At 41.5% G+C, this 26513-nt stretch overlaps 1 protein-coding gene across 1 annotated transcript; it reads right to left on the bottom strand.

The window, feature by feature from the left end:
* Positions 1-17961: 17961 nt before the first annotated feature.
* GMNC (geminin coiled-coil domain containing) lies at positions 17962-24903 on the bottom strand. Its single transcript, XM_040349567.1, has 5 exons — positions 24822-24903; positions 24006-24180; positions 22575-22660; positions 21759-21875; positions 17962-19258 (listed from the first exon to the last, which is right to left on the bottom strand). The coding sequence occupies exons 1-5, from the start codon at positions 24861-24863 to the stop codon at positions 18647-18649; spliced, it is 1032 nt and encodes a 343-aa protein (XP_040205501.1). The 5' UTR covers positions 24864-24903; the 3' UTR covers positions 17962-18646.
* Positions 24904-26513: the final 1610 nt, after the last annotated feature.

Raw genomic sequence — 26513 nt, 5'->3', positions numbered from 1 at the left:
CTAATCACTTATACTATCTTTGCTTTCCCACTAAACGGGACCTCTGGTCCTGGGACCCCTATTCTATCACCTTGATACGCCCTGTTGGGTAAACAGGTCTGTCTCAGGATTCTCTTTCTTGGCTCCCGTGTGAGCTACCAACTTATCGGTTGCTTTGGACCTTGCTGGGGGTCTAGGACGCTGTGCCCTTAGATTATCTCCTGATGAAGCGATAAAGAAATCGCAAAACTCGAGACTCGAGATTGTCTGTCTCATGGCTCCAACTTTTCACCTGAACCCCCTTCTCCCCATTGAAGGGATTGCATGTTTGGTGACTTGATTGCTGTCAAGTGTATATGTATTGTATTTTAACTGTTTTGTATGATTTTTAATCCCCCTTTATGTATATCATGTGAATACATTTTTCTAAACTTACCTATGTGAATCACTCTGGTTTGAGTATAACCACTTTATCTAGTACCGGTATAGTCCCCCCCCCCCACCTTTTTCTGTTGGTGTTTCAGGGTTTGTGGGGATTCCCTGAACCCTTCAATTATTCTACATTATTTTATTATTATTATTATATTATAATTTGTTATAATTATTTATAGTTATTTATTACATTATAATTAATGATTGTGTGTTTCAAACTTTTTGTCATACCCGGGATGTCTACTAGACTCTTGTTTGGACAGATTTAAGTGAGTTATTCCTAAGAATTACAGGCCTAAAATAATAAAATGCCAAATTTCCATGTAAAACAATTGTACCGCTTTTAGCATCAAAAATCTGACTTAATCATATCGCCAAGGAGGTTAATGCAAGGATCTACTTTTTTTTGGTTATTTTTTATTTTTTTATTTTTTTGGGTAGAGCTTGTAATTTTGACAGAACAGTTAAAATTGTTCACATTTTGTTCTGTCCTCATAATGTACAACCATTTTTATTTTTTATTCATGGGGATACATTTAACCTCTATCCGTCACACTGTTTGGTCCTTCTAGTTTTCTGCTTAGCTGGGTTTCTGTAAGATGCATAGTGAAAATAATATATATAATTTCCCTCAAATCCAGCATAGGTCATTTGAAAAGCTCAGAAATATGAAAATGATCTTATATAATCATCAAAGCATGCACTGAAAGACTTAAAAGTAAAGTGTCTCCGATTCCTTTAACCACACAGATACCTAATTTGCATGTCAATATGATTCACAGTGAGTCTTTTGGTTTGCTGAAAACACCACCCTGAGGGTTTGATTTTTAAAAGGGAATTATCATAAGAACAGTGCCGAATGCTAACTATAACAGAAGGATTGCACTGATGGTGCAGTACGAAACATTGCAGCCCTAAGATATGTTTACAGAAATTTCTAGCAAGACTGTGAGTTTATGGCAGCTGAATATTACTATGAAAATATTAATTCTGTGCAAGTCCAGAATAATTTAGGGTTGTGTGTGCAAAAGTTGGTCCAATCCAAACATTTGCAGGGGTGGTGATGTGGTGCAGAGAGTAAATGCAAATTAAGGAACTGGACAGATCTTCAGCGAATATGCAGAGAACGTTGGCCAAGGCCAAAGAGGTGTTTGGACTACATATTGAAGTGAAGTCACTGGACAAAAGTTTCCAATGAAAAAGTTTTAACATTTGTAGTTTACGGTGCATGTTACGTTTTTTTCTGCCGCAAAGCTCCAATAAAAAATGCAAAACAGGAGAGTTTTTTTTTCCTGTCTCTAAATGCTGAGCTCAAAATATGCCTCTAAAAACATCCTAATGTGCATGGATACATAGGATAACACTGAGGCCCCGTACACACGACCGAGTTTCTCGGCAGAATTCAGCCAGAAACTCGATCGGAGCCGTATTCTGGCCGAGGAAACCGACGAGGAACTCATTGAGCCAAATAGAGAACATGTTCTCTATTTCCTCGTTAGTCAATGAGGAAACTTGGCTCGCCGAGATCCTCGGCGGCTTCACAAGGAACTCGACGAGCAAAACTATGTGTTTTGCCCGTCGAGTTTCTCGGACGTGTGTACGGGGCCTGAGATGCTTCTACAGGCAAAAGACAAAACTCCTGGGGAAGCAGGGATTTTTAAGCCCAGCGTGCATGGACCCTCATTGACGCTTAAAGAGTGTGTTGCTTCTATGGCTGTATAAATGCTGGTAACCCAATGATTGGGTCTAGTTTATCATGGGAGTAAGGTGAAATTTACAAAAAAATTATGCAGATGCAAATTTAAATGCTTGACTCTGAGGCCCCGCACACACGGCCGAGGAACTCGACGTGCCAAACACATCGAGTTCCTCGGCCAGTTCAGCCCTGAATCCGCCGAGGAGCTCGGCGGGCCAAGAGCTCCCATAGAACAACGAGGAAATAGAGAACATGTTCTCTATTTCCTCGTCGAGCTCCTCGTCGGCTTCCTCGGCGAAATTGTACACACGGCCGGGTTTCTCTGCAGAATTCAGCCAGAAACTCGGTCGGAAGCTGAATTCTGCCGAGGAAACTGGTCGTGTGTACGGGGCCCCAGGCCTCGTACACACGACCGGTTTCCTTGGCAGAATCCATCAAGAAACTTGGTGGGATATTTTTTTTGCCGAGGAAACCGGTCGTGTGTACATTCTTCAGCGAGGAAACTGTCGAGGAACTCGACAGTTGGCTCGTCGAGTTCCTCAACAAGCCTAACAAGAACTCAACGAGGAAAACAATGTGTTTCGCCCGCCGAGTTTCTCGGTCGTGTGTACGAGGCCTCACACTTTCCTTTTTGAACTACTAAAAGGTACAAGAAACATTTTTCTAGTCTAGTTACTGAGTGGCCTCTCTGTCAAGCAGGGCTCTCACAGTGGGATTGATTTACTAAAACTTTTTTTGTAAAGTTAGAAGTTGATTGGCTATCATGCAGAGCTGCACCAAATTTTGCACTGTCCAATTTTAGTAAATCAACGCCAGTGCATTCTGGATTTTTCAGGTTAGGTCTCCAGGATGGGTACAGGCACTGGGGTTTAAGTACACAATGGGGTTTATTTACTAAAGCTGGAATGCGCAATATCAGGCTCACTTCTGCACAGAAACCAACAAGCTTTCAGGTTTTATTACCAGGCTTAATTGAACAAGCTGAGGTTAGAAGCTCATTGGTTTCTATGCAGAAGTGAGCCTGATTTTGCACTTTCCAGCTTTACTAAATAATCCTCAATGTGTACTTAAAAGTGGGGTATGCCTGTATTTGTTTCTGGTGACCCAAACGCAGACTTAAAGCTCAACTCTGGGGAAAGGAAAAATGCTCTCTTGCTGTGGGGCTACCTTCACATTGCAAGGGTTTTTATCCTTCTTTAGGTCTAGGGGACCACAAAAAGCATTTTTACTTATCCGATACAGTCTCCTTGCAGAATGACAGGCTGGAACCCACAGCTTCTTTTCCCCTATGCTCCAGAGGTCTCCAGTTGTTTGATATAATCCAATTCAATGTAGAGCCCATAGCTCTGCACTGGATATGAAGACATCAAGGGACAGTCCACCACCAGAGCATAGGGGAATAAAGGAGACCTTCATCTGCCAGAGGAACGGAGGATCATGGAAGTAAATCTTTGTTTTTATGCCCCCTAGACCTTAATCCTTGTAGTGCTGGGCAGCCCCACTGCATTGGAGCATTTTTTCCTTTTCCCGGAGATGGGCTTTAACTTGGATATGTACCTCTGTGGCAGCCTATCCCCAACTATCACCCACACCTGATTTATGGTCATTTTCAAATCTTTAGGCTTGGTTCGCACTGCCACGACCTGAAGGTCGCGCTACTGACTTTGCCAGGCAACTTTGGCATGACTTTGGCATGAGTTTGAAGCAACTTTAGGGAATGCCTGTGTAATCTTCCTGCAATGTCGGATCCAAATCACATCAATTAAGATGAGGATCCGACTTTGAGGCAACTTCCATTAATGTCTATGGGCACGAGTCGGATAGATGTCGCCTTGAAGTAGTACAGGAATTATTTCTAAAGTCGGAGCGACTTGAATAGTGCTAATTAAGATAGCTCCCATTGCCTAACATTGGATTTCACATGTAACGTGACTTGGGGTTTTACAAGTCGGGTCCCAGGTCAATAGTAGTGTGAACCGCGAATAAATGATCATAGCTTTCATATGTGCATTGGGTTAATTGACTACATTTATTATATTTGCATAACTTTGTGTTTTACTGTTTGTCTCTTTGCCCCTTTCTTGTTTACAGGTTGCCTTGATAAAGGTGGACCAGGTCTCACTAAAACATTGGACAAACAATAAATTGTACATGTCATGTGAAAGCCTCATTAACTGAGAATCTATAGACATGGGTAAAGGAGGGATAGGTAAACATCAGGCTCTTCCCTCATCTATCCACAGAACATCTTGTAAAAATAAATAAAAAATACAAGGCTTTTTGTACAGGGAAGAGGACAGGGAGAAGAAAAGGCGAAAGACAGGATCCCTTCTGATTGAACATTCCTGCATGAGTGAGACGTGGGAGGTTATTTACAAAAGGCAAATCCACTTGATATTGCACTGAAAGTGCACTTGGAAGTGCAGTCGCTGTAAATCTGAGGGTTAGATCTGAAATGAGTGGAAGCTCTGCTGATTATATCATCCAATCATGTGCAAGCTAAAATGCTGTTTTTTATTTTCCTTGCATGTCCCCCTCGGATCTACGGCGACTGCACTTCCAAGTGCATTTTGCACTTGTAGTTTGCACTTGTAGTGCAAAGTGGATTTGCCTTTAGTAAATAACCCCCACGAATCTAGCAACTAGCCAGCATGGATCCAGGTCTAGGTGCACTGGCATTGGAGGTAACTTGTTTAATAAAGAGCGCAAGGCAAAAAATAAAGTCCCCAGCTTTAAAATATCATCGCATTTTATTTTAAAGAGTCACATAGATGATAAATCAGTCACAAACGGTTACACGCATTTCAGACATATCTCTGTCTCTGGAAAGCCTGGAGGCTTATGGTTTCTAGAAAAAGCAGTTTTAATGAACGATTCTCCTTATAACTAATGTATTCAACAGGTGAATTTTCTTCCTGTTTGCACAAATTGTGATTCTTAGACTCTCATGCATGTAGGTGGGCATTTCAAAGGATTATTTGATCTACACTAATAATTTGATAAGAGTGCTTAGAAATAAAACTTACAGCTAACTGTGGCGCAAAGGGGGCATTTTACCTAAACGGATGCACATAGAATCTAGTGCAGTTGTGAATAGTAACCAGTCAGCTTCTAGGTTTTATTGTCAAAGCCTAATTGAACAAGCAGAAGCTGATTGGTTACTATGCGCGGCTGCACTAGATTTTGTGTGTACCCGTTTTAGTAAATCTCCCCCACATTTCCATTTGATTCAGCTGTGGTATTTCACTGTTTCCAATGCATACAGTAAATCTTCCACAGCATGCTTCAGTGGTACGGAAAATGAACGCTGATCTTCTTGATCTGCATACATGTTCTAGGTCAATAATTTAGAAAGTTTGAAGGTGGGGGTTCCACATACTGTAGTAGCCATATAATGGTGATTGTGCATAATCACTACCCTGCAGCTTTTAGCTTTTGACTTGAATTCCTCTTTGAAATATTGTAGTGCACTGGCTCAGGGGTGGACTGACAAATCATGGGGCCCCCGGGCAATAGAAGATTATGGGGCCCCCAGGCTTACAGATGGCCACCACGCCAGGAGGCATTACAGAGGCAGAACAGCTAAAATCTCAGAATTTTCACATTAAAAGCATGTCGGTTTCGGACATATCAGGGACAGATGTAAAAAAACACAGATTTTTACATACTGTCCCTGGCTTTATTGAGCCTGGCAACCCTGATGGGGCCCCCTAGTGGCATGGGGCCCTCGGGCAGTGCCCGAGAGTCCCAATGGTCAGTCCGCCCCTGCACTGGCTGTACTTTGGGCTTCCATAGGCTCTGTACCTCCCAATGCTATTTTCATGAGATTTGGTGATATCACAACTGGGCTGCTTACTGTTCTTCTTGCTGGAGAGAATGCAGTACTTAAAATGGTTCTTCACTGCATCTGAGCCCCACAAACCAAAAACACTATGTAATACATTTTTGATATTGAAAATTAAACTCCTCCATCCATCTATGTCTCCATGATTTATTTTGCTTAGAAATCACTTTGAACAAACACCCCCTATGCTTTCTTGAGTAAGGGCAAATTAATAATGTAGCATTTACTTCCTGGAATCCATCTGCCCTTAGCGCAAGCATGCATGCATGCAGGAGTGTGTGCTTAGCGGAGAACCCCCTTCCTCTTCTACTCCCATCCTGAACACTCATGGAATGTGTAACATAATTTGCCTAGGTAAGAAACCAAAAAGTTACTGAGGAAATGTAAAAAAAAAAGTTTAAAACAAGTAAATTTGATATACCTTTCTATCTATTTACTAATGCTAGCAGCATGAGAATTAAAAATAATCATTGTTGATTGGGAGAGTGAAGTTCCACTTTAACAACCTGCAGTGCAAGGCCCTCTCTGCTTCTGCTTCATTCATTCTGTGTATCTATGCTTTCTAAACCACATTATTCATCAGACCAGTGTGGCAGCTGGTGTTTTTTTTTTTGGGGGGGGGTGGCATAAAAACCTCCCCCTACCCACACTGTCGGTCAGTTGGGTTACCCCACAAGCCATACTGATTTATTGAGCATATGCCCGTTTGAGTCCTCTTACTCCGGTAAGCCTTTTCACAACCGTTGGTGGTTCTACTGCTGTTTTCTCACCCAATATCGATGTCACGTGGAAATGTCTTTCTTGGTTTAGAAGTCATCCTCTCTTCACTACCGCTACTTTTTTTATGGACTTTTTTTCACGTTATATTTATTTTTTATGACAATATGTGGACTCACTGAAAATTGGATGTCCTGTGATATTCAAGTCACTGTTTTATATCATTACATTTATTGTTTATAGTTATTTATATTTCACTTATTGGCTTTTATTGTCACCTTTCCATATATAATTTATGGTCATTTATATCACGCAGAATGTGTAGAAGTACATAATTTTTTTTTTTGTGGTCATTTACATTCTACTTCACTGTTTTTGCATATTTATTTTTGAGAGCTGCACATAATTTGTATATATGTATCTTTGGTTTGCACTTGTTAGGTGTTGTGCTGGCTGCTATTAATTACCTTTTTGGGGTGTTAGCACGATATACAGTACAGACCAAAAGTTTGGACACACCTTCTCATTCAAAGAGTTTTCTTTATTTTCATGACTATGAAAATTGTAGATTCACACTGAAGGCATCAAAACTATGAATTAACACATGTGGAATTATACATAACAAAAAAGTGTGAAACAACTGAAAATATATTTCATATTCTAGGTTCTTCAAAGTAGCCACCTTTTGCTTTGATTACTGCTTGGCACACTCTTGGCATTCTCTTGATGAGCTTCAAGAGGTAGTCACCTGGCGCAGCACCCCATCACTCTCCTTCTTGGTCAAATAGCCCTTACACAGCCTGGAGGTGTGTTTGGGGTCATTGTCCTGTTGAAAAAAAAATGATGGTCCAATTAAACGCAAACCGGATGGAATAGCATGCCGCTGCAAGATGCTGTGGTAGCCATGCTGGTTCAGTATGCTTTCAATTTTGATTAAATCCCCAACAGTGTCACCAGCAAAGCACCCCACACCATCACGCCTCCTCCATGCTTCACGGTGGGAACCAGGCATGTAGAGTCCATCCGTTTACCTTTTCTGCGTCGCACAAAGACACGGGGGTTGGAACCAAAGATCTCAAGTTTGGACTCATCAGACCAAAGCACAGATTTCCACTGGTCTAATGTCCATTCCTTGTGTTCTTTAGCCCAAACAAGTCTCTTATGCTTGTTGCCTTTCTTTAGCAGTGGTTTCCTAGCAGATATTCTACCATGAAGGCCTGATTCACACAGTCTCCTCTTAACAGTTCTAGAGATGTGTCTGCTGCAAAAGGCGGCTACTTTGAAGAACCTAGAATATGAAATATATTTTCAGTTGTTTCACACTTTTTTGTAATGTATAATACCACATGTGTTAATTCATAGTTTTGATGCCTTCAGTGTGAATCTACAATTTTCATAGTCATGAAAATAAAGAAAACTCTTTGAATGAGAAGGTGTGTCCAAACTTTTGGTCTGTACTGTATACCAATTTTTCCACTAGTCATTAAAGCCTCTTACACACGATCGGATTTTCCGACAACAATTGTATGATGGCAGGGTTTTATCGAAAAATCCGACCGTTTGTATGCTCAATCGGACAATTGTTGTCGGAATTTCCGACAACAAATGTTTTATAGCATGCTTTCAAATTTTCCAACAACAAATATGTTACTAAAACTGGAACACTCCGAAATATTGTGCAACTGTGCATGGTACAGTAGCCAATCAGCATTTTTATTTTTATTGTTTATTGAAAATATTCAAGAATACAATGTACAAACAACATAGTCCAAGGCATGTTTGGGTGCAAAAGAGAATAATAAATTAAAGGCAACAATATATAACACACATCTTTAAAGGCTGCCAATCAGCTTTTAAATTCAACTTGTTAAATTAAGCTCCGACAATAAAACCTGGAAGCTGATTGGTTTCTTTGCAGAGCTTCACCAGATTTTACACTCATGTTTTTGTCAATCCCCCCCATAGGGTGGAACAAGGCATGGAGAGTCAGTAATAGGGAATTGATGAGCTGAAGGCAGACAAGGCAATGCTGGTGACTAGTCGTTTGCTCTCTGCCTGTTTTGGGCACAAGTCCTGCTGTCCATTTTCGCATTAATTAGACTGATACGTATAAATACAAGATGCTGCTTGCATATGTATGAGCCAGTCATTGAAAGACCTTTAAACAACATATACATTGACATGTTAGGACCTTTTAAGAAAGAAGGAGATGCACTTTTCTCTATTGAGGGTCAAGGATAGGCATTAACAATTGGTTAGGAAACTACAAGCCAGCTAGTCACTTCTCCCTTGTAAAAGCCACAACTGGGGGTGCTTGGCAGGGTTAGGCTCGATTCACACCTATGCATGTTGCTTTTGAGCATTTTTGCAATGCTTTTTGCGGTGCTTGCTGCATTTTTTGACCTGTGTTTTTATCACGATTTTACCGCGATTTGCGTTTTTATTAGCCAGTAATTTTTTTTTTACATTTCCTTTAACAACCAGCTATGAACAGGTTGAAAAAAAATGCAAAACGCAAATCGCGGCAAAAACGCAGCAAAATCGTGGCAAAATGTGTTTTGGATGCAGGTCCATTGAATTCTATTGCATGCAAAACGCTGCTTTTTGCTGGAAAAAAAGTCCCTGACCCTTTCCAAAAACGCAGAGGCACAAAAAAGCATTGATGTGAACATGTTCCATAGGAAACCATGTTAAAAAAGAATCCTGCATTTCTGCAAAATGCACCAAAAAAAGCATTAGTGTGAATGGAGCCTTAGTGAGCGTATTCAGGCATGCAATTGTTTTCTTATCCCACCACGACCTGCTGGATAAGGTGAAATGTGTCTGTGGGGGATTAGATTTTGCCCTATTAACAATTGCTCTAGAGCGGCAGCTAGTTTGCTCTCTATAAACAAATAGCAACACGTTTTTTCCAGCACTTTATTTTTCTATAATTTTTGTTTACAATAACTTAAATGTGCTGAAATGACTTCAGCAAAAGAAAGCAATGATTTAAAAAATGTAATGACGGCGACCTTTGAAGATGTGTAAGATTCTGTTCTTTTTGCTTTAAAAAAACTGTCACTAGCAATCAAGGTGACAAGCAGGCATGCAATTTTTTTTTACGCCCCCAAGTCTGCTTGAGTGTTTTGTTTCATAAAACAATCTGACTTTTTTTTTTCTTGCTAAGAATTTCATCACAAAGGACTTTTAGCCCCCATTCACATTGTAACGCCGTGTACGTGGCGTATTTTGCCACGATTAGGTTACTTTTTTTTCCACAAAGAATTGCCATTGATGTCTATGGCCGAACGCCAATGCCGCCTGAAAAAAAGGGTCCGGGACTTTGTTTTCAGGCGGCAGGCGTACGGCGTTTATGAGATGTGAACCATCTCATAGACATCAATGGCAATTCTCCCCTCCAGCGGCACGAGCGTCGGGCGTCGGGCGTTTTGTCGCCAAGGTGTGAATGGAGCCTTAGCACCCAGTGAGATTTCAACTGTCATTTCTACAGTCCTCTTTTCTATGGGCAACAAGACATGTTCTTGTTAGCAAACTATTCTTACATGAGCCCCATAGAGTAAAAGAAATGTAATGATGTTTGCCAGGGAAACCCAAAATGTTATATTAAAGCGGGGGTTCACCCTTAGAGGGCACTTTTTAGCCTTAGATTCCTGCTCGTTTTGTCTAGGGGAATCGGCTATTTGTTTTAAAATATGTGCAGTACTTACCCGTTTACGAGATGCATCTTCTCCGTCGCTTCCGGGTATGGGCTGCGGGAATGGGCGTTCCTTCTTGATTGACAGTCTTCCGAGAGGCTTCCGACGGTCGCATCCATCGCGTCACGATTTTCCGAAAGAAGCCGAACGTCGGTGCGCAGGCGCAGTATAGAGCCGCACCGACGTTCGGCTTCTTTCGGCTACGAGTGACGCGATGGATGCGACCGTCGGAAGCCACGCCCGCTCCCGAAGACCCATACCCGGAAGCGACGGAAGAAGATGCATCTCGAAAACGGGTAAGTACGGATCATATTTTAAAACAAATAGCCGATTCCCCTATACAAAACGAGCAGGAAGCTAAGGGAAAAAAAAAAAAAAGGAATTGAACTCCCGCTTTAATGTATATGTATTGCCATGTTTTGTTTTGTATGGAGTAGGGTAAGATTAGAACCCCTGCTAGGTTTTTATTCCTGGTTGTGTGCCCCCTGGGGAGATTTCCCCTCTGTATTTATCCTGGCGATCAATGTCACCAAGACAGAAAGTGGGAGGGGAAATCCAAAAATGTGCCATTATAGCTGGAACAGGAATTTATCTCAAATCTCCCCAATGGGATGCAGATAGCAAAAAATAAAGTAAATGGCAATAAAAATGGCAAAACACAATTACAAACATTGGGGTAGATTCACATAGAAGATACGCCGTCGTATCTCTGAGTCCGGCCAGTTGTATCTATGCGCCTGATTCATAGAATCAGTTACGCATAGATTTCCCTAAGATCCGACCGGCGTAAGTGTCTTACACCGTCGTATCTTAGGCTGCATATTTATGCTGGCCACTAGGTGGCGCTTTCCTTATATTTAAGCGAGGAATATGTAAATGAGTTAGATACACCGATTCAGAAACGGCCAATTTCTATTGAACCGGCCGATGTCGCCTGACATTCAGCCTGTGTGTACTAGGCTTAACTGGCAGGATCAACAGGTAAAAATAGGAAAATGTGGAGAGACCCCCTAAATGGGGCTTTAAAGGCAACAAAAATATGTAGTAGTCATAGTAGTCAAAAAATGAAGTATTTTAATATACAAAGTGAAAATTATACAAAATGAAAATTATACATATAAATTGTTTAAAAACAGTACATGGATGGGTATCATTGAAAAGTAACGTCCATGAAGACGTACACGGCCCAAAAAACAGAGAAGTTACAATATTATTCCAAGGGAATAAAAAACAAAATAGATGGAAATCAAGCAGAGATGTAAGAGACGGGGGATAGAAGATGGGAGTAAGCCACCTTCATGGGTATTTACTACCCTATATACAAAAGCATAAATGGAACATCTCAGTGTGATTTCCAGAAGTTGCCAACACCCCTGGTAAACAGGAAAATGTGGAGAGACCCCCTAAATGGGGCTTTAAAGGCAACAAAAATATGTAGTAGTCATAGTAGTCAAAAAATGAAGTATTTTAATATACAAAGTGAAAATTATACAAAATGAAAATTATACATATAAATTGTTTAAAAACAGTACATGGATGGGTATCATTGAAAAGTAACGTCCATGAAGACGTACACGGCCCAAAAAACAGAGAAGTTACAATATTATTCCAAGGGAATAAAAAACAAAATAGATGGAAATCAAGCAGAGATGTAAGAGACGGGGGATAGAAGATGGGAGTAAGCCACCTTCATGGGTATTTACTACCCTATATACAAAAGCATAAATGGAACATCTCAGTGTGATTTCCAGAAGTTGCCAACACCCCTGGTAAACAGGAAAATGTGGAGAGACCCCCTAAATGGGGCTTTAAAGGCAACAAAAATATGTAGTAGTCATAGTAGTCAAAAAATGAAGTATTTTAATATACAAAGTGAAAATTATACAAAATGAAAATTATACATATAAATTGTTTAAAAACAGTACATGGATGGGTATCATTGAAAAGTAACGTCCTGGTTGTGTGCCCCCTGGGGAGATTTCCCCTCTGTATTTATCCTGGCGATCAATGTCACCAAGACAGAAAGTGGGAGGGGAAATCCAAAAATGTGCCATTATAGCTGGAACAGGAATTTATCTCAAATCTCCCCAATGGGATGCAGATAGCAAAAAATAAAGTAAATGGCAATAAAAATGGCAAAACACAATTACAAACATTGGGGTAGATTCACATAGAAGATACGCCGTCGTATCTCTGAGTCCGGCCAGTTGTATCTATGCGCCTGATTCATAGAATCAGTTACGCATAGATTTCCCTAAGATCCGACCGGCGTAAGTGTCTTACACCGTCGTATCTTAGGCTGCATATTTATGCTGGCCACTAGGTGGCGCTTTCCTTATATTTAAGCGAGGAATATGTAAATGAGTTAGATACACCGATTCAGAAACGGCCAATTTCTATTGAACCGGCCGATGTCGCCTGACATTCAGCCTGTGTGTACTAGGCTTAACTGGCAGGATCAACAGGTAAAAATAAGGGAAGGAAAGTCAAAAAAAGATTAAACTAATGCAAACATCACATCTGAGGACTGGAAAGCTGCAATATATTACTGTTTGTTTTTTGAGTTTAGAAACACTTTAACCACTTCAGCACCAGAAGAATTTACACTCTTCCTGACCAGAGCACTTTTTGCGATTCGGCACTGCGTCGCTTTAACTGACAAATGCGTGGTCATGCGATGTGATACACAAAAAAAATTTACGTTCTTTTTTTCCCCACAAATAGAGCTTTCTTTTGGTGGCATTTGATCACCTTTTCAGGGTCCTAGACTATGGAACGCTTTACCAACCAGCATTCGGTTGGAGGAAAACCACCTGACTTTCAGAAGACAGATCAAAACTCTGCTCTTTTGATGTCATGAGACATGAACAACTAGCGCCCAGAAGCGATTCAGTTCGCATGCGCCGCGCTTTATAAGTTTTTCATTCATTCATTCATTCATTCATTCACCTCTGCGGTTTTTATTTTCTGCGCTATAAATAAAAAAAGAGCGACAATTTTTTAAACAAAATCAATATTTTTTACTTTTTGCTATAATAAATATACCCAAAAAATATATAAAAAAACATATTTCTTTATCAGTTTAGGCCGATATGTATTCTTCTACATATTTTTGGTTAAAAATCACAATAAGCGTATATTGATTGGTTTGCGCAAAAGTTATAACGTCTACAAAATAGGGGATAGTTTTATGACATTTTTATTATAATTTATTTTTATTAGTAATGGCGGCGATCAGCAATTTTTATCATGACTGCAACATTATGGCGGACACATCGGACACTTTTGACACTATTTTGGGACCATTGTCATTTATACAGGGATCAGTGCTATACAAATGCACTAATTACTGTGTAAATGACACTGGCAGGGAAGGGGTTAAACACTAGGGGGAGATTAAGGGGTTAAGTGTGACCTAGGGAGTGATTCTAACTGTGGGGGGGGGCTGGGCTACAAGTGACAGGACACTGATCACTGCTCCCAATGACAGGGAGCAGTAGATCACTCCTGTCACTAGGCAGAACAGGGATATGCCTTGTTTACACAGGCATCTCCCCGTTCTGCAGCTCCGTGACACGATCAGGTCCCGCGGGTACAGTCACAGAGCACGTGGCATGGGCGCGCTCGCACGGCGGCAAATTTAAAGCAACGTACAAGTACGTTGCCTTGCGCAGCCGTGCCATTCTGCCGACTAGCGGCGGTCGGCAAGTGGTTAAAGCAGAACTTCAGTCATTTTTTTTAACTGTCCATCTATTAAATCTTCTGCCCTTGTTGTTTTAGCTTTTGATAGTAAAAACATTTTTCTGCCATGCAGAAAATACCTTTTTCAGCCCACTTTCTGTTTCTTGTCTGGTCATTAGCCTAGGATTATGACATCATGCACAGCTCTCTATCTCAGGCCTAGTACACACGGCCGACTTTGTCGGCATAAACCAGCACGAAGCTTGCTGTTTTGTTTTTTTTTTACCGAGGAAACCGGTCGTGTGTACACTTTTCAACGAGGAAACCGCCGAGGATCTCGTCGGGCCAAAAAGAAAGCATGTCTTCTTTTTCCTCGACGGCAATGGGAAAATTTGGCTCGCCGAGATCCTCGGCGGCTTCAGAAGGAACTCGACGAGCAAAACGATGTGTTTCGCCCGTCGAGTTCCTCGGACGTGTGTACGAGGCTTCACTCTTGTGAGAGTTTGCCAGGAAGGGAGGGGGGGTGAGTCATAAGAGAGACAATGAGAGCTGCAGAGCTGGAGGTGTGTCTCTGTGTAAATCCAGGAAGTGAACAGGCAGCAGCTTCAGCTGCCCACAGTTAAAATGGCTGCAGCCAGACTCAGTGGAGGGAGATTTCTGCAGCATATTTGGCAAGTACAGAATCACAGTATATATAAAATAATATGCAAAGTGGTTGGAGGGAAGCTTCAGAATGGCAAAGACGTTTTTAATACAAATTATGTGAGCAGACTGCAGTTCCTCTTTAAGCCGCGGAGCACCACCCAAATGTGGCTCCACTGTCACATTTGGCACCTTTAGGGAGGGGGCACGGGTACCTATTTTTGACAGGTACCCGCTCCCACTTTGCTGCGGCAAAATGTATAGAAATACTATTATTACTGTTATTAGTATTATTATTATTATTATTATTATTATTATTATTATTATTATTATTATTAAATAACTAGAGAGTTAGATTAATGAAGGGTGAATTGTGATTGGTTGCAACAGGATTCCTATTGACTAATTGAATATAATTTAATAAACGGGGGGCACGGGTACCTATTTTTGACAGGTACCCGCTCCCACTTCCGGGTGACTTTGCTGCGGCAAAATGTATAGAAATACTATTATTACTGTTATTAGTATTATTATTATTATTATTAAATAACTAGAGAGTTAGATTAATGAAGGGTGAATTGTGATTGGTTGCAACAGGATTCCTATTGACTAATTGAATATAATTTAATAAACGGGTATGGAATAACCTGTGTCAAATAAGCTGTCCATTATCCACAAGTCTTTATCAGCCTTATAATGCAAACTTTACCTATGAATTTCGTACCTAATGCCGCGTACAGACATTCGTTTTTTGTGATGAAAAAAACAACGTTTTAAATCATGAAATAAAACGACGTTTTTGAAACTTCAATTATTTGTCATTATTGTAAATGTATGCAATGCATGCTAGTAAACTGCGCAAAACACACACACTGCTCCCATACGGAATATAATGGGTGCCCAGAGGAAAATGCCAGTTATGTGGGCTGCTGCTGCTGGCAAATGAGGCATTGAGCAGACCTAGTTCACATTTCCAATCTGTTAGAACATCTGTTGGAAGTGTGCGACATCTAGTTTTAGGAAGCAGCTTATCTTGTACTTAAACGACCCAGTGTGGCCCCCAGGGAGGCAAGGACCTCTGACTACAGACTGGAGGGCTCTATCACAGGAATCACACCTTGTCCAATTGCTGCTGCCTGGGGGATAAGGTGACAACAGATCTGCCTCTTACCTGGGAGGGACACACAAATGCTGCAAAACTATACACTCTATTAATCCTAATCCCAAAAATTACTTATTGCCCATGGCAACCAATCAGGGGTTGGAAGTGGATCCAATGATTCCGGTTATTTGCTATGAGCAACATTATTTTTTTCCTAGAGCATGCTTGTATTACATTAACCCCTTGTTGATTAGTACGATGTAAAAGTGGATTGTGCCTGATCCCTGCATAGTGTGCTAGTGGAAGATCTGATCAGTACAGTGACTTTCTCTGAAAGACAATTAACTCGCCCCCTCATTATTGACATGGCTACTGTTTGGTTAATAAAATGACCCTCCAGTTAATTAGCTGTAAACGGCACAAGAGCAATCAACCAAGGTGTTAATACACTTTACACTAGTCTCATGAGCCAAGGAGGCTTGCAACAAAGGAATTTGCAATTTGAGGAGGGGCTACATTTAAAAGGATTTCTTGTCCTTCGTGTTATAGTTATCAATATACAGTACGCAATCTAAATCTAGCAAGTAGTGTGCCTGTGTGTGTATATATACAGTATATATATATATATATATATATATATATATATATATATATATATATATATATATATATATATATATATATATATATATATATATATATATATATATATATATATATACATACATACAGGCAAATCCCACTTTCAAGTACACAATGGGGTTTATTTATTAAAGCTGGAAAGTGCAAAATCAGGCTCACTTCTGCATAGAAAGTAATGAGCTTCCAGGTTTTATTACCAAAACTTAATTGAACAAGCTGGGGTTAGAAGCTCATTGGTTTTTATGCAGAAGTGATTTTGAACTTTCCAGCTTTAGCAAATAAGTGTAATTAAGTGTAATTAAAAGTAGGGGTATGCCTGTATATGTACATTATATACAGTAGTAGGCATAGGTGTGCGCAGCCTATTGCATTAGGGTGTGCACCCCAAAACTCAAACACACATGCGGGTATGAGTGTGTATATATATATATATATATATATATATATATATATATATACACACAGACACACACACAATCTTTTAAATAATTGTAAACAAACATTTATGAAATGTATTAAAACTTATTTAACAGTTTCAATACATTTTGCATCTTATGGCAGAGTCAGTCAGAGGGAGAAAGTGGGGGGGTGAGAGAGAGGAAAGGGGGGTGAGAGAGAAAGTGGGATGAGAGAGGGTCTGAAACTGGGGGGGGGGAGACGGGTAAGAGGGAGAGAGGAGGGGTTGAGAGGGGGGAAAGAGAGAGGACGTGGGGTGAGAGAGAGGGTGGCGAGAGAGAGAGAGAGAGAGAAAGATGGAGGGGGGTGAAACAGAGGGGGGAGAAAAAGAGGGGTTAAGAGAGAGAAGGGGTGAGAGAGAGAGAGAGAGAGAGAGAGAGAGAGAGAGAGAGAGGAAAGGGGATTGAGAGAGAGGTAGGGGGGAGAGAGGGTCTGAACTGGGGGGGGGGATGGGTAAGAGGGAGAGAGGAGGGGGAAAGAGAGAAGTGGGTGAAGGAGGGGGGTTGGAACAGAGGGGGGAGGGGGGGAGAAAAAGAGGGGTTAAGAGATAGACAGGGTGAGAGAGAGAGGGGGAGAGAGGAGGGTGAGAAAGAGAGAGGGATGAGAGAGAGGGGGGTTAGAGAGAGAGAGGGGGCAAGAGAGAGAGTGTGTGAGAGAGGATGTAGTGTGTGACAAGGCACAGTGGGTCCCCCTTGCCCCATGGCTTATGTGCCCCCCTACACTTCTGAACACTGAATGGCACTGGCGCCTGGTATTAGGGTGTGCCCGGGCACACCTGGCACACCCCCTGCGCACGCCTATGGTAGTAGGACCCAATGGCCATATCAGGTGTGTAGCCTCAGCAACTCAAGCACAGAGCTTCCAAAAATGGAAACATTTATGTGGACTGACTGACTTGATAAACAAAATGTTCATCAATTAATAATAGTAACAAAAAAAAGCTACAATCATTGTTCTGTGTTGAAGGATACAAGCCAGAACATTACAGCGCAAATGTAATTTTGCACATAAGTATTATTAAGAAGACAGCATGGGGTCTCAGTGGGAGAAAAACCAATCTTACACACCAGGAAACGTTCAAAAATTGTTTAACAGTTAATTTCTATACAAAATAACACAGACTCCACATTGTGATTGTCCTCATTAATGCAATAGGCAGTCAATAAATAGGCTTAGTAAAAGGCAGTCAGGAATGGCAGGTTGGGGTTATTGGGGAACTGCACCAACTGGGACAACAAAGGACTGTAGTACATGTACACCTGTCCGCGCACGCCTGCTACTTTGTTTGGCAGATATGTAGTAACAGTGGCTTTGCAGGAGGAAGTAAAAGTCTTTTATTCAAGTCAGTGTAGAAGAAAGTCTCTTACAGGCAGTAAGTCACTCTGTGGTCACTGTATATATATTAAGGCAGTGATCATTGTTTAGGCAGCAGATTAAAGAGGTGCAAACAAAAAGGACTACAATCAAAAGTTGCACTGCCATTAATTGCACTTAGAACCCAACAGAAATAAATACTGTTAGAATAAGCAATTTTTTTCATGGAAAAAATATGATACATATATACATTCACATGCAAACAAATGAAGGCCCCCTTGGTGTATACTGGCAGACTGGCAAGACCCAATCAGTGGGTTTAAAGAGATCACACTGGAATACATAGGCAGTATCAGGACTGAAGGGGTCTTCATAGGTCCTCATGACCAAGTGCAAATGGTTCTGTAAACTCCCATGAGATGACCCCATATTCGTATAGTTCATTATTCAGATTGTTTGGGGACCCAGGTGAATTTCCAGCCCCCTTCTCCATCTCTGCGAACAAATGCTTGTCCATTGGAGAAGCTGTGAGTCTTCACATTGCAATGAGGGTTCAGGGATGTGGAGAAGGCAACTTCTGTTTTGTTTGGAGACACCTCTGGAGTATAGCAAATAGGAGAGCCAAATGGACTGACTGTCTCACTTATTGGCCGGGGTGTAGAACTGCAGGATGAAGGGGAATAGTTTGACACATAGGGAGAGTCTAGGTTGCTCCCAGCCTGGCTGTGAACAGAAGTCGTATGGGTTGTACTGTATCCAGAAGAGGGGGAGTCTTGGATATCCCCATACTCTGCTCCCCCTATGCTGGTGGAGAGTTCTTTAGAGATGGCACTGTAGTTAGCTGATGCAGAATCATCAATGGTGTTGACATCTTTGAGTCCCAGGGTCTGCAGGACCCAGGATGCTACAGTAGAACCAGATTGTCCTTCACAGGCAGTGAAATCGTTATAAAGATTCCTTTTGGCCTTTTTGGCTGAGGTTTCAGGCGAGGCAAGGCTGCTTACCCTGGCTTTTCTCTTTAGGGGAGCACTGATGCCATGCTGGGACAACAGCTTCTGTAGGGGAAAACAATAAGAAAATATTTACAACAAGACCAAGTACTACAGTGTCACATACAGTATAGCAGAGATCAGCAAAAAAGGAATGAGCATCCGGCACCCATCCCGACCTACAGACTTGTTGGCAAGCCATGTTTTGCAACTTCTGATTTAGGCAAGATCTCCACTCTTGTTTATAAATTCCAGGACACTATGAAGTTAATTTACTAAAAGTGGAGTTTGCAAAATCTGGGCAGCTCTGCATTGAAACCAATCAGCTTCCACGTTTTTGTTTTTTTTGTGTCAAAGCTTAAAGTGGTACAGTAGTAAACTTTGTACTACCACTTGTACCTACAGGTAAGCCTATAATAAGGCTTACCTGTAGGTTCTGTACATAACTCAGTTTAGGAGATATTCAGAGTGCTTGCACCCAATGACATCATCGGCACATGCACTCTGAAGGTCCGGTGCCGGACCTTCAGAGTCTGTCCCAGAAATGGTGGCTGCCTCGCGCAATGTGCGGGAGTGACGTCATCGCTACTCCAGTCAATCACATAGCCGGAGCTTGCGAACCCGGAAAACAGACAGGGGGAACATGTCAGCCCTCTTATCGGTGAGAGGGCTGGTTCCAAGGTGAGTATTTCATAATGTGCTAGTATGCAATGCACACTAGCACATTATGCTAGTGCCAGGGGCGGACTGACCATTCGGGCACTGCCCGAGGGCCCCATGCCACTAGGGGGCCCCATGAGGGTTGCCAGCCTCAGTAAAACCAGGGACAGTATGTAAAAATTTGTGTTTTCAAAAAAATCCCAAGATTATAGCTGCCCCCCCTCTCCTGTACCTTTTCAGTGAGTGTATGTGTATTCTGTGTGTATGTATACTGTGTGTGTATACTGTGTGTATTCTGTGTATGTATACTGTATGTGTGTGTGTGTATACTGTGTGGCCCCATAATCTCCTATTGCCCGGGGGCAGCATAATCTCCTATTGCCCGGGGGCCCCATAATCTCCTATTGCCCGGGGGGCCCATAATCTCCTATTGCCCGGGGGGGCCCATAAGTTGTCAGTCCGCCCCTGGCCATTGCCTTTAGTTTTTAGTTTTTTTAACATCGGTGGTTCAACTAAACCGCTTTAAGCTGAAGTAAGAAGTCAATTGGCTACCATGCACAGCTGCACCAGAATTTGCACTCTCCAGTTTTAGTAAATCTCCAGCTATGGGGTTGATTTATTAAGGGATGCCCATTTGCCAAGGGAGATTGCTCAGTGAAGGAAGTGAAACTCTGCTTCCATCATCCAGTCATGTGCAAATAAATTATACATATACAGTAAAACCTTGGATTGGGAGCATAATTCGTTCCAGAAACATGCTTGTAATCCAAAGCACTTGTATATCAAAGCATTTTTTTTACTGGGTATAAAAGAGAAGAGAGGCACCTCTAAGTGTAGCAATAAGTTGCTAAATGTTGTACCTTCATTAAATGTAACCATATTGCTTCTCTTTTATACTCAGTTGTGACGTGACGCTACACTTATATAAAGACATTGCTTGTATATCAAGGCAAAATGTATTAAAACATTTTGCTTGTCTTGCAAAACGCTCTCAAACCAAGTTACTCTCAAACCAAGGTTTTACTGTATACTGTATATGCACACATATTTATCCATGCACATGATTAGGGTATGCTTTGCAAAATGAATTTCACCACATTCACTAACTTAGGGTAGAATTTCCCTGCAAAGTGAGCAGCCTAGTAAACCAACCCCTGTACATCAGAACTACCTAGCATTGTTAATCAGCTTTCATTTTCTATACTTAGAGAACATGATTGTTTGCTATCTCAGTTTAACATTTCAGCACACTTTCCCCAAGGCTTAACCCAAATCACTAGCAGCTAGTTCCAGTATTTTTCCTTTAGCAGACAGATGCTGCTGTGGAACTACAAATGCCAGCATGCCACCCTTCCAGAGGACCTAAGCTCCTAGTGAAAAGTGAAAGGACGGTGGTTTTGTGCTCTGTAATGGTGAGTGTGGAGGTATTGGTCGGCTGAGCAGAGATTAGTGGGACATTCCTTGGGTCTGATGATAATCCCGTATGTATGGGGCTGGGGAGGGAAGACGCCGCGGGGGATCTTATACAGGTACAGGTGCCATTCACAAGCACATCGCTCACTGGCGACGCAATGGAGATCACTATAGACGACGATCACAGCCAGAGTCACGTCCAGAGGCTTTGTTATACCAAGACTACTTTACACGTCACCTGGGCTGTCAGCGCTGCCTGCTCTATGTAATCCTATCAGCATAGCTGACAGCAATACAAGTGTCAGTGTGCCCTTATCTCCGGAGATCCCCCTATCACTCCCTATCACTATACTGTATTTTATCTAACATTAGGAATACACAGGCTGCTGCTAATGTTATCTATGTACAGCCGATTAGTGCAGCAAGAGATCCCTAGGTGACAGATCTATTGTTCTAGGTCAGAAGGACATGATGATGATCAATCATTACACACCTTGGTCTTTTCCTCCAAGCGTTTCACAAAGCTACCGTTCAGGTATTGCTTCAACTTATTGTTCTCCTCGTGTAGCCGGGCCAGCTCCTCTTCCCTCTGCACCAATGTATCCTGAAGCTGTGGGACAGAGAGCATAACGATCAGTACATAAGGAGCAGAACATAGGGAGCAGAACATAGGGATCGGCACATAGGGACCGGCACATAGGGATTAGAACATAGGGAGCATCACATAGGGAGAAGCACATAGGGATCTGCACATAGCGAGCAGCACATAGGGATCTGCACACAGGGAGCAGAACATAGGGATCGGCACATAGGGATTAGAACATAGGGAGCAGCACATAGGGATTGGGACATAGGGAGCAGAACATAGGGATCGGCACATAGGGATTAGAACATAGGGATTGGGACATAGGGAGCAGCACATAGGGCGCAGAACATAGGGATCGGCACATAGGGATTAGAACATAGGGATTGGGACATAGGGAGCAGCACATAGGGCGCAGAACATAGGGATCGGCACATAGGGATTAGAACATAGGGATTGGGACATAGGGAGCAGCACATAGGGCGCAGAACATAGGGATTGGCACATAGGGATTAGAACATAGGGAGCAGCACATAGGGATTGGGACATAGGGAGCAGCACATAGGGAGCAGAACATAGGGATCGGCACATAGGGAGCAGCCCATATAGGGATCAGAACATAGGGAGAAGCACATAGGGATCAGAACGTACGGATCAGCACACGCATCATGCTTTAACCTCTTAAATGCCTTCCATTTAGTAGAGAACCATGTATCCAATATCTACCTGTTTGTTTGTAATCAGCTGAGACGATAGCTGCTCATTCCATACAAAATCATCTTGAAGTGTACAGCCCTCATCGTACAGCTGCCCTGAAAACACAAAAAAAGGCACACTTTAATATGTAGATCGTGCCACCGGTAATTGGTCTCTCTCTATTTATCCCCAGCTATTGGAAAAATATTGTTTCTAAAGTTACAGAAAACAAGAGCTTTAAAAGATTATTAATCATGTAAAAAAAATAATAATAATGTAAAAGACTAATTTAACAGTTACAAAAAAATAAATACATTTTATATATATATATATATATATATATATATATATATATATATATATATATATATATATATAAAAATAAATACACACATATATATATATATATATATATATATATATATATATATATATATATATATATATATATATATATATATATATATATAAAAATAAATATATACACACACACATATATGTATAATGTGTGTGTGTGTGTGTTTCCTCCAGGTAATCCAGTGTCCTCCCACATTACAAAAACATGCTGGTAGGTTAATTAGCTCTTGTCTAAATGGTCCCTATGCTCTTGTATGTATGTAAAATAGGGACCTTAGACTGTAAGCTCTGGAGAGCAGGGACATAAGGTGCTGCATAAATATAAATAATCACAATATTGCTGTGTAAATATAAATATCTGTAATTTTATATATACTGTTCATACACATCAATATATCTGTGTATATATATATCTGTGTAACTATACATAAATATAATTATATATACACTGTACATACACACACATACATATATATATATATATATATATATATATATATATATATATATATATATATATATAGTGATGTGTAAATATAAACACATGCAATTATTTATACTGTACATATACATCCATATAACTATATATATATATATATATATATATATATATATATATATATATATATATATATTTAATGCTGTGTAAATATAAATACCTGTAATTATACTGCGCATGCACATGGTACTGTGTAAATATAAATACCTGCAACTATACTGTACACACACACACACAAATATATATATATATATATATATATATATATATATATATATATATATATATATATATATATATATACACACACACACACATAAAGCTATGTGCACGATTCGGGCTCTGCAGTGAACTGTTACAGGTTGATTTACTAAAGGCAAACAGACAGTTTACTTTGTAAAGGTAGTTACACTTTGCAAGGGAATTTTCCCCAGAGCTTAGTAAATGAAGTAAACGTTCTTCCATCATCTAGCCATAAAGCAAGCAACAATGCAGTTTCTCTATGTGATTGGGTATCCTTTGCTAAGTGCAATTTCACCTTCTTCTCTGGGGAAGATTTCCTTTAGTAAATATTCGCATGATTTGTAGTTGGAAGGTGGACTTACCCTGGGATTGTGGGTCCTGGTTGTTGGATGTGTCGTCTGGGAGACCATAAGCCCAGAGAGAGACCCATGTATCCTTGGTAACATCAACAGTGGGCGCTGTGGTTGAGGGCAAGTATGGGCAATCATAGCTCTGCCCCCCTGCAAAGTACTGTTCTTGGCACGGCAGAATGGTGTTCTGGAAGAAGGGCACAGGAGGAGGACTGGGTTAGATATGGCAGGAACAGACTTTTTTTTGTGTGACCAACAAAAGCAAAGAGTCTTTGGGGAGGTAAAGCTAGCTTCTCTCCAGGAGGATCGTCTCTATTGAGACCCTGTGCTGCTGCAGATTGGGCATTCAGATCATTTCCAGCCCAAGCTGGCACATTGCATGCCAAGAATGCACCCAGCTCCAGTCCTTACTACTACTGATGGAAGCTCGCATACAATGTAGCACAATACAAATCACTGGAAACAACACAAACACTGCTAAAGATAAACACTCTGATCTCTTAGAGAGATCGCAGGAATACTGCTCTAAAGCTGCCCATACACCATACAATCTGCTTATACAATTGAGGATCTAAACTATTCATTCCATTCCCATCAAATCAGATACACTGGATAATTCATGGCAGATCTACAATCAGATCGGTGAGTGACACAGAAGTACGATCACTACAATCACAAGAGTAGAAAATTACTCTCTAAATACCCATCAAGCCTGGGTAAGCATTACATCCAATGGGATACAATCCAGAGGTGCAGGAAGCCATCCACCCACAGGGATCTCCCCAATCACAGCCAGGCGCACAGCCAGGAGCACCGCCGGTCACTTACCATCGTGTTGCTGGAATGAGATATAGGCACACACGTTTTCATTAAAGTCCCACACTGAGCTTTAAATGGGACTGAGGGAAGGCAGTCCTCATCTAAATGGAACACCCCCTGGACTCTGCAAACATTCACACCTCATTGGATGCCGACCTGTCAAAAGTGTGACATCAGCAAACCCCTCATTAGGCACAATGCAGAGCTGAGCACGCCCACTCATTAACATAAGGATGGAGACCACCTCAAAGACCCCCTCTTGTTTTATTTCTCATTATTAGGCTGAATAAAGCCTTTGTATTGGTCCAGATCCCATTGATCATACTGAAAGATGGGCGTCAGTTATACAGGTTGATAATGGGGCAACAGCCAGGGCTAATTCCTATTGGCCACTATGACATAGGCTGGGTAATAAGCTTGTATCACATGAACTCCAATGGTGGCTAAACATGCTTTGATTTTATTATCCAATCCCCGTGCAATTTGATCAGAACATCAGCTTTTCTCTTTGTACCCCTTCCTCAAGATCTAACAAATACTAATACACAAAGTTTTAGCTTATGGAACGCACAGAAACGCACCAAAAACACACAGGAACACATGTGTCCTGAGGGGAAAAATGCACTGGAACGCACCGAAACGCACCAAAAACACACAGGAACACACGTGTCCTGAGGGGAAAAATGCACTGGAACGCACCGAAACGCACCAAAAACACACAGGAACACACGTGTCCTGAGGGGAAAAATGCACTGGAACGCACCTAAACGCACCAAAAACACACAGGAACACACGTGTCCTGAGGGGAATAATGCACTGGAACGCACCGAAATGCACCAAAAACACAGGAACACACGTGTCCTGAGGGGAATAATGCACTGGAACACACCTAAACGCACCAAAAACACACAGGAACACACGTGTCCTGAGGGGAAAAATGCACTGGAACGCACCAAAACGCACAAAAAACACACAGGAACACATGTGTCCTGAGGGGAAAATGCACTGGAATGCACCAAAAACACACAGGAACACACGTGTCCTGAGGGGAAAAATGCACTGGAATGCACCAAAAACACACAAGAATACACGTGTCCTGAGGGGAAAAACACACAGGAACACACGTGTCCTGAGGGGAAAAATGCACTGGAACGCACCGAAACGCACCAAAAACACACAGGAACACATGTGTCCTGAGGGGGAAAAATGCACTGGAACACACCGAAACGCACCAAAAACACACAGGAACACACGTGTCCTGAGGGGAAAAATGCACTGGAACGCACCGAAACGCACCAAAAACACACAGGAACACATGTGTCCTGAGGGGGAAAAATGCACTGGAACACACCGAAACGCACCAAAAACACACAGGAACACACGTGTTCTGAGGGGAAAAATGCACTGGAACGCACCTAAACGCACCAAAAACACACAGGAACACAAGTGTCCTGAGGGGAAAAATGCACTGGAACGCACCAAAACGCACCAAAAACACACAGGAACACACGTGTCCTGAGGGGAAAAATGCACTGGAATGCACCAAAAACACACAGGAACACACGTGTCCTGAGGGGAAAAATGCACTGGAACGCACCAAAAACACACAAGAATACACGTGTCCTGAGGGGAAAAACACACAGGAACACACGTGTCCTGAGGGGAAAAATGCACTGGACTGTACTGGAACAAATGCATAAA

Source organism: Rana temporaria, chromosome 4, assembly GCF_905171775.1.
Source record: "Rana temporaria chromosome 4, aRanTem1.1, whole genome shotgun sequence".
NCBI lineage: Eukaryota > Metazoa > Chordata > Amphibia > Anura > Ranidae > Rana > Rana temporaria.
The sequence above is the reverse complement of the archived record's forward strand: the minus strand, read 5'-3'. Positions and strand labels throughout refer to the sequence as shown.

Coding starts and splice junctions, on each gene's coding strand:
- GMNC (XM_040349567.1), bottom strand. CDS start 24,863: ATGAAAACGTGTGTGCCTATATCTCATTCCAGCAACACGATG. Junction 24,181..24,821: donor CTCATTCCAGCAACACGATG/GTAAGTGACCGG, acceptor CCCTTCTTCCAG/AACACCATTCTGCCGTGCCA. Junction 19,259..21,758: donor GCTTGGAGGAAAAGACCAAG/GTGTGTAATGAT, acceptor TTTCCCCTACAG/AAGCTGTTGTCCCAGCATGG.